General features: G+C 32.8%; 1 protein-coding gene across 1 annotated transcript; it reads right to left on the bottom strand.

Annotated features, from left to right (window-relative positions):
- Positions 1-2,968: 2,968 nt before the first annotated feature.
- Positions 2,969-4,892, bottom strand: LOC128869360 (tigger transposable element-derived protein 4-like). Its single transcript, XM_054111900.1, has 2 exons — positions 3,346-4,892; positions 2,969-3,288 (listed from the first exon to the last, which is right to left on the bottom strand). The coding sequence occupies exons 1-2, from the start codon at positions 4,622-4,624 to the stop codon at positions 3,062-3,064; spliced, it is 1,506 nt and encodes a 501-aa protein (XP_053967875.1). The 5' UTR covers positions 4,625-4,892; the 3' UTR covers positions 2,969-3,061.
- Positions 4,893-9,125: the final 4,233 nt, after the last annotated feature.

Below are 9,125 nucleotides of genomic sequence, written 5' to 3' on the forward strand. Positions count from 1 at the left end.
GAAATCAGCACAAGTTAACAGTAGGAAATTAATTAATATGGCTGCCGGAGAGAAATGAGAGGGAGAGAGTGATACGCAAATGTAAAAAAATGTAATTTACATTAGCTTACATTTGCTTGCGTACAGAACAGATTTGTTCATTTGATATGTCCATATGATTTGTTCTTTTTGATTTTTTTATGAAAATTGCGCGTAATTTTATGTATGCATGTTTATATACATATATTAGCATAGGACATATGTATGTAATTAAGTTATGAAAATTGCGCGAAATTTTATGTATGCATGTTTATATACATATATTAGCAAAGGACATATCTATATTAGGTTTACCTACATATATATATGAAAATTGCGCCAAATATTGGAAAAAATGTATGATTGCATTATATTTGATTTTGATATGCATGCATGAAATAGAAAGCAGAGAAGGGATTTATTTATTTAGAATGCGCACTTTCTCATTATTTTATTTACATATTTATAAAAAACTTTTGAATTTAAAAGATCGGGTTTAGGATAATGCCGTATGGGCAATTTTAGGCCAAGTATAATGATTTATTTAATGAAACTTGGTTGAGATGTTAGGGAGTGGCTCATGAACAACTTTTATAACTTTCAATATTTACACGCATTATAATACAATACACTTATAAATTGGTAAAATATAATACATACATATATGTATTTTGTTCTAAATTTCACTTCAATTCATAAAATATATGGTCACAAACGTATTTTTACTGGTTTTTATACTTGTATTCAAAACAACAATATCCTTTCGCTAAATTACACAATTTTAGCAATAAATTACTTGAAAACTATAAATCTCCGGAGGGTGCGGGTTCTAGTTTTATATAGTATGTATATGATTATACTGAATATACCTTAATCTAAATTTTGTAAAAACTTAAAAAGAGTTCAATATAATGCTCGATTAAATGATATGAAACCAAAATAAATCCAGTTTTTTTAACTAAATATATTTAACACTTTATTATAAGACAAAATAACTTAAAGTAGACAGTTTACCCTAGAAAAAATATGATAAAATAGAAGTAATTCTTATTTGGTCATAGTGGGATTTGGACAAAGACTTAGCGCAGTTTTGATTTCTGTAAAAAATCTGAAATATTTGTAAGAAATGAGAAAAGATTGTTGACTATTATTATTTACCATATCAATATTTGGTAGAATAGCCGTTATTCTGTATAACTCCTTCACACCTGCGTGGTAAACTCTCTATTAACTCTTGGCACCTGTCCAAAGGAATAGAGTTCCATGCTTCCTGTACACCTTCCCAAAGTTCATTGATATTTTTTAATTTTTTTTGTCCAGCCATCGTCTTCACATCATTCCACAAGTTTTCGATTGGATTTAAATCCGGACTTTGTGCTGGCCAATCGAGCTGGGTAATATTTTCCTGCGAAAGCCAGTTTTTGACCACTCCCGCAGTATGTTTGGGATCGTTGTCATGCATAAATATCCAATTTTTGCATGTTTGACTATTGCCATCTCATAAAGTCCATCCGTAATGTATTTACGAAAAAAAAATATTCCAATCGCCCATGGCCACTGCAAGCTTTAAGGTCATTAGCAAATTATTTGATATTGATCAGAAGAATTCCAATTTTAAAATTTGCCCAAAATTGACGGAGGCTCTTATTTATCCAAGCAATTGTTATAATATAAGAACAATTTCGTAATTCGTGCTTTCACAAGTTTAAATTTTTTTTCATTTCAGGAAATGTACAAAAAATACCTATTATTTATAGTATTGTAATATATATATACCATATATGAGTAGTTAACTTACTTGTTGGTAAAAATAAAAAATAGAGATTAAAAAAACTAGTGTTTAAATTTTCTTAAGGATAATAATATTTATTTGGTAAAAAGAACTTAAATGAACATATACCAATAATTTAATTCGACAGGATTTCCCTACAAAAGCAATATATTCGTTCAGCAAAATCAAATGAATATCTGCATATGAAAAATCGTCCATATGGACGTGCAAAAGCAAACACGCATATACATAAATACATGCATACAAACTTCCATAGCTATACATACATATGAGTCTGCGAGCACTTGCGACAGAAAAAATATTTCGATTTGCTATTGCTGTCGAGAATTTAGAACACATATTTACATACATATATTGATGCATACATATGTATGTACGGAGCCGCGGCCACTCGACTTCACAAAAATTGAAGATTTACCAAATATTGGCAAATAATTCAACGCGAAATATTACAATATGACTATTTTCGAATTGGCGAGAAAATTGGCATATGGGCATATGAGCATATGAGCTCGAACTTAGTGTTATAGAATATTTTGGATTTTTCAGCGTCGTTGCGACTAAAAAAATCTGACCGCTGCGACTGCGCCTATGAATGTATTTTGTTCTTGCAGTCGCTCGGCTTATAATTTTAGCTTTGGAAACATACGCGTGCAGAGGCATAAAGCCAGTGCTTTGTGTGTGCTGTTGTATGTACATACATACATATGTATGTATATACTAATATGCATAGTTTTGCTGGGAGTCGAGAATGTATGTATATGTATGTACGGACATACATACAATAGGGCATCAATATGCCAATACGTGAGGTAGGTCATGGTTGCTTCAGTACATTGAACTTTTGCTTAATTGTTTCTTACATGTGTATGCATACATGTACATACATATGTTTGTAGTAAGAAACAGTTTAAACAGATTTTGTTACTAATCCAAATATACATACTTACGGTAACATACGAATATGCTTTTTTATCCTATAAAATATGTAAATATGGAGGATATCTTGGGTTTGTTAAAATTATTCTTTTATTTATTTTGAATATCAAAACTTGTATACAAACCATGGATGAAAAATTACAGAACAGAAATAAAAACGTAATGCCTCAAATGCCTTGCAAAATGCTGTCGGTCAATTTTATTTCAAACAAATACAGTCGAACTTCCATATAGTGAATTCGCACGGGACCTGAAAATCACTTCACTATATAGAAACTTCATTATAAAGAAACATTGATTTTTTATGTAATTTTATTTAAAATAATCAGTGAGTTTGGTTTGAATTACAATCTTCCATTTTTCATTTTCAATAAAAGCTTCCAAATCATGTAGAGAGTTGAAAACATTAATCGGCACGTCACTCCTCATTTCCACAAAGGTTCTAATTACGCTAATGGATGAAGCAGCTTGTATCAACGTAGGTAATGCCTCCTCAGTTTCTGCCAATTCTTCAACGGTCAAATCGTGTTCATCGTTATCTGAAATAATATTTACATATTAAATTTTTGTTTGACTATAAAAAGATAAATGCTTACCAGGTTCAGCTGGAACTCCGCGACTTTCAAAAATGCTGCTGAGAATATCTTCTTCGGATGGGTTGTCCCAAGTCTGCACACCATTATCAACATTTACGTAGTCATCAAACGATGCTTCGATATTTGCTACTTTTTTAAATGAAGACTGTAAAGCAGCCAAATCTGATATTGAAAGAAGGTCCTCTTCATCCCAATGCTCAAATGTAATCTGCATGGCATCTTTTGAAAATCCAGCCTTTTTAAAACAGTTGGCAATTGTTTCTGGTTTAACATAGACATTCCATACATTGCTAAGATTTCGAACTGCTTGCAGCAAGTCTATGGCCATAACAGAATTTCCCCCATCCACTTGAGTCAATATATTCGTTAAAATTCGTTTTCTGTAATGTTGTTTCATGTTGTAGATAATGCCTTGGTCCATTGGTTGAAGTAACGAAGTCATGTTGGGAGGAAAATAAGCGAGATGAATGTTTCTCAACTTGTCTCTTACATCTTTAGGGTGGGCAGTACAGTTATCAACAAAAACCAAAACCTTTCTGTTTTGATCACAAAATTTTTTGTCGAGTTTTACAATCCATTTCGTAAAAATCTCACTGGTCATCCATGCTTTTTTGTTAAACTCATAATCGACACCTAAAGATTTTATTCCCTTGAAGCACCTCGGATTTTTGGCCTTTCCGATTACCAGCAATTTTAGCTTTACTGATCCAGTCATATTGCTTCCCACCAGGACAGTTATTCTCTCCTTGCTTTGCTTCCCACCAAAGCATTTTTCATTTTTGAATGCCAGTGTTTTAGTTGGCAAGCATTTGAAAAACAAAGCAGTCTCGTCGGCATTAAAAATGTCGTTAATGTTGTAATTTTCAATTAATTTCGGTAAGGCGTTCGTTACCCATTCATCACGGTTTTCTATGTTGGCGTCAGCACTTTCCCCACATAATATCTTTTGAATAACGCCATGCCGAATTTTGAACTTGTCTAACCAACCTGTACTTGCCGCAAATTCGTGGTGTCCTAGTGCTTCCGCAAAATCTTTGGCCTTTTGCTTCAATAATGGTCCAGATAAAGGGAGATTCTTACCACGTGCAACGAGTAACCATTTCAGCATTGCTTCGTCAACATCCTCAAAATGACAAGGTCGAAGTCTTTTGCGTTTGGTATTTACTGCCAAATCCTCCGCATTTTTTAAAATCACTTCCTTATTTTTTAAAATATTTGATAAAGTGCAGGGAAGAGCTCCGAATTCATTGGGAATATCTTTTTTTTTTCTTTCCTTCATTAACTTTGTTAATCATTAATACCTTTTTTTCAACCGAAATGCTGCTTCGATGCGTCATTTTAACTTCAATCACTGAATAAAACTGTAATAGCTCAGCTCTTTCTGTTTTAATTTTGGGATTCCCCTCATTACAGTTTGTCCACATCTAACTGTAATTTTTTGCAACAGAAAACTTTTGAAAAAATTCACTGTATGGAGACAAAAACTTAGGACGCTTGAATTTCCAGCTGTAAAATTTGTTCATTATATAGACAACTTCACTATATAGAAATTCATTATAAGGAGACAAAAATACACCGAAAGTAGAACGAAAAAGCAGTGTCTTCGAAACCAGTTCATTATAAGGAGAGCTTCATTATATGGAAGTTCACTGTAGAGAAGTTCGACTGTATATGTATAACAATGCCCAATTTCTTTTTGTCCAAAAATAACAAATATATATGTATATGCAAATACATACGTTTCTTTGAAGTTTTCTTTTATTTATTTTAAATTTCAAAGTTGTATACTATCTATAAAATGCATACATATATTATTCCAAGTAATAAATCTAAATTGAAAAAAATTTCGTTTGCAAAGGAACAAATGAATGCATATTCAAATGTAAATATGATATATACATACATATGTAACACTATAAGAATTGAAGATCCAATTGAACTTTTGCACAAACATAGCTAACATAATACATATACATATGTATGTATATATTGATATACATATATTTACATACATATGTCAAAATACCAAAGCACTTGTATATAAAAATTTTCATCAAATTTGTATAGTTTTCAATTTACTAAAATGCACATACCAAGATGTGAGAGGTCGTTTTATAGTGCATTTTTTTAAATTAAATCAAAATATTAAAGTTACTTTGATTTGAAATGTTGGCGCATATAATAAATATTCAAATTATTCATCAATAATCATTTAGTTGAATAAATTTTCATTCATCAAGGGAACATACATATGTAGAAATGAACAAGCAAATTCTTTGCAAAATGCCGTCGGCTAATCGTCAATTTGATTTTCTACAGAAGCAAAAGCAGAGAACGTTATGATATACAGAGACCGTTCTCTGTGTGTAGAGCCAATATAGGAAGAGAGAATTCACTGCAATCAGCTCTGTTAAACCCCGGCCGCGGTTAGACTTCATTTTTGACAATTCACACCATTCGTAGCTCGTGAGACTTCTCTATATTTAACGTTCTCTGAGAGAAGTCTCAATGACTGAAAAGGCAGCACTTTTCAGGGGTACTCGTTTTGCGCGCGAGGTACACCACAGCCACATTTTTCACCAAAGTTAACAGTAAGGGGCTGAATTCTGTAAATTTAGCAGCAGTCGATAAGAATTTGTTGGTGATTAGAAGCAAAGAATGTTAGGTAGCATTTTGATATGACCTATAATATATTTGAATTTTCCAAATCATCCAAAATTATATACATATGTTATGTCTGTCTGTCTGGTGTCTGTAAAACTTTGTTGAAATTCCCTTCAACTGAATCAAAATCCTCTATAGAAAACGCTTCATTACCAGGCGCACAGGAAGATGGCATAAGCAAATGTAAATTTGTGAATTTATATACATTTGCGCATATGTATATGCTGTGTGTATGTATGCTCACCGGCCACAGCTCAAAATAAAACGGTACAACTTCGCAAGAAATCCAGCGCGCATTCAAAGGGGCAGCGCACATTCATAGGCACAGCATTGTATGTACAGTAACCTTGACATGTTTACAGGCACCTACAAATGCTCTGATTTCAGAGTAAGTTTCTAACTTTGCAGATATATGCATAGGTTTTGTGCACTTTTTATCAATTCAATTACATACGTAAAGTAATCTACTAATTAACTATTTGTCTACTATCAGTTAACATAAAATAATTGTTTCCAAATTTTCTCTTAGCAATAAAATATTCGAATCATACCTTTTTTTAAGCTGCTTGTTTTCTTCTGCAACTTACTGTATGCTCACGCGCGCACTTGACGCGCAGCAGCTGCGGCTGTCGAGCATTTAGAAAGACATATTTACATACATATTTTGATGCATACATATGTACGATGCCGCGGGCACTCGACTTGACAAAAATTGAAGATTTATCAAATATTGGCAAATAATTCTACGCGAAATATTCCAATATTGACTATTTTCGAATTGTCGAGAAAATCGGCATATGAGCGGCTCGTTTTATGAATGAAAGTACTTGCTCTTAGAACTATGAGCTCGAATTTATCAATGAATTTTTTGATGATGAGTTTTTGTTGTACAGTACAAGAATTGAAACTGTTCGGCGCCGCCGCGACTGTTCAGCGCTATGTCAACTAGAACGATGGCCGCTACGCCTGCGCATAAGACTGCATTTTGTTCTTGTAGTCGCTAGGCTTAGAATTTTAGTTTTGGAAGCATACACATGTAGAGGCATAAAGTAAGTATGTGCGGTTATATGTATATACGAATATTCATTGTTTTGCTTAGAACTTTTACGTACATATGTACATTGTCCCAACATATGTATTCATATGTATATGCATACATACATACATATGTATATGTACGCGAATACCGTTTAGATGAGTTTTTTTGCATATGTTAGGAATATGTTTGCATACGTTTGTCTATTTGCTTTTGAATTTTTTATATGTAGATACATATCGTCCCCTTAGTATTAAAATAGCCTATACATTTTTTGATGTCTTGAGAAAATGAATTTCAAACTTTTTGTCGAAAGTAGCTCTCATTCAAATCTCGTTATGTCTGTAAATATTTATCTTTTTTTGACTGACGTTTTGACCCATTTTGTGGAACTAGAATTTGACAAAATTTTGACCACATATAAAATCGACGATGGAGAATCCAAAAATTCAATAAAAAAATAATAGCCTATGAGCACATAGGCTATTGTTATACTAAGGGGACGATATGAGCTCTGTTTTGAGGCAGGTCAAGATTTTTTTCTGCCCACATGAATATGGATGGTAGATGGTATATATAATATATTCAACACTTTGTAGTATATGAATATACATACATATGGATATAAAAATTTAAAAAGGACACATATTGTTGAATAATAACCGTTGATGCAAATGAATGGTTTACAAAGCCAATTTTGTATGTGAATATTTTGAAATTATTTTGATAATGCACTTAATATCAATACAATTTAGTTAATTAGATACTTAAAATTTCACATTCATGCATGCATATACTGAGAATTAATTTATTCATCTCACAAGAAATAATCCATTTGCGCATGCAAAATGCCGACGGCAAATAAGCATGAAAGAAAAATGTACAAGTCTGCTGTTATTTTCTTTTCCCTAACATCAAATCATGGCATTTTACATTTCAATGCAAACGCTATATTTATTTCTGTTGACTACGCTCCGCTATGTTAACTCTCTACTGTTAACTTCCTACCCTCGTTTTGATGTGTTTTGACATTTAACCTGTCCATTCGTTCCTGCGCCTTCTCTATGAATTTACGTTCTCTGCTTGAAATGTTACAGGCATCTTCAAATGCTCTGATTTCAGAGTAAGATTCTAACTGCAGATATATGCATATGTTTTGTGCACTTTTTATCAATTGAAAAACTACATACGTAAAGTAATCTACTAATTAACTATTTGCCTACTATCAGTTAACATAAAATAATTATTTCCAAATTTTATCTTAGTATTAAAATGTCCGAATCAGACCTTTTTTTTAAGCTACTTGTTTTCTTCTGCAACTTACTGTATGCTCATGCGCGCACTTGACGCACAGCAGCTGCGGCTGTCGAGCATTTAGAAAGACATATTTACATACATATATTTTTGCATACATATGTACGATGCCGCGGGCACTCGACTTGACAAAAATTGAAGATTTATCAAATATTGGCAAATATTTCTACGCGAAATATTCCAATATTGACTATTTTCGAATTGTCGAGAAAATTGGCATATGGGCGGCTCGTTTTATGAATGAAAGTTCTTGCTCTTAGAACTATGAGCTCGAATTTATCAATGAATTTTTTGAAGATGAGTTTTTGTTGCACAGTACAATAGTTGAAACTGTTCGGCGCCGCCGCGACTGTTCAGCGCTATGGCAACTAGAATGATGGCCGCTACGCCTGCGTCTATGACTGCATTTTGTTCTTGTAGTCGCTAGGCATAGAATTTTAGCTTTGAACGACATACGCATTTACAGGAATAAAGCGAATGCCCTGTGTGTGCGGTTGTATGTACATGCATATGTGTATATTAATAAGCATTGTTTTGCTTGAATTCAATATTTATATTTGCATATGCCATCTTCCTGTGTGCCTGGTAATGAAGCGTTTTGTATACAGAATTTTTTGATTTGTTTGAAGGGATATGGGCACCAAGTGTACATACGCACATACAAATATGTACATGAATAATCAAAAGAAATTTGTTTTAGCATTTGTGAGGCAGAAATTTGATCATTAGGTTATTTACATGAAATATAAGGCGATGCTCGTGAGGT

This window comes from Anastrepha ludens, chromosome X, assembly GCF_028408465.1.
Source record: "Anastrepha ludens isolate Willacy chromosome X, idAnaLude1.1, whole genome shotgun sequence".
NCBI classification, from domain to species: Eukaryota; Metazoa; Arthropoda; class Insecta; order Diptera; family Tephritidae; genus Anastrepha; species Anastrepha ludens.

Coding starts and splice junctions, on each gene's coding strand:
- LOC128869360 (XM_054111900.1), bottom strand. CDS start 4,624: ATGAAGGAAAGAAAAAAAAAAGATATTCCCAATGAATTCGGAGCTCTT. Junction 3,289..3,345: donor CGGAGTTCCAGCTGAACCTG/GTAAGCATTTAT, acceptor ATATTATTTCAG/ATAACGATGAACACGATTTG.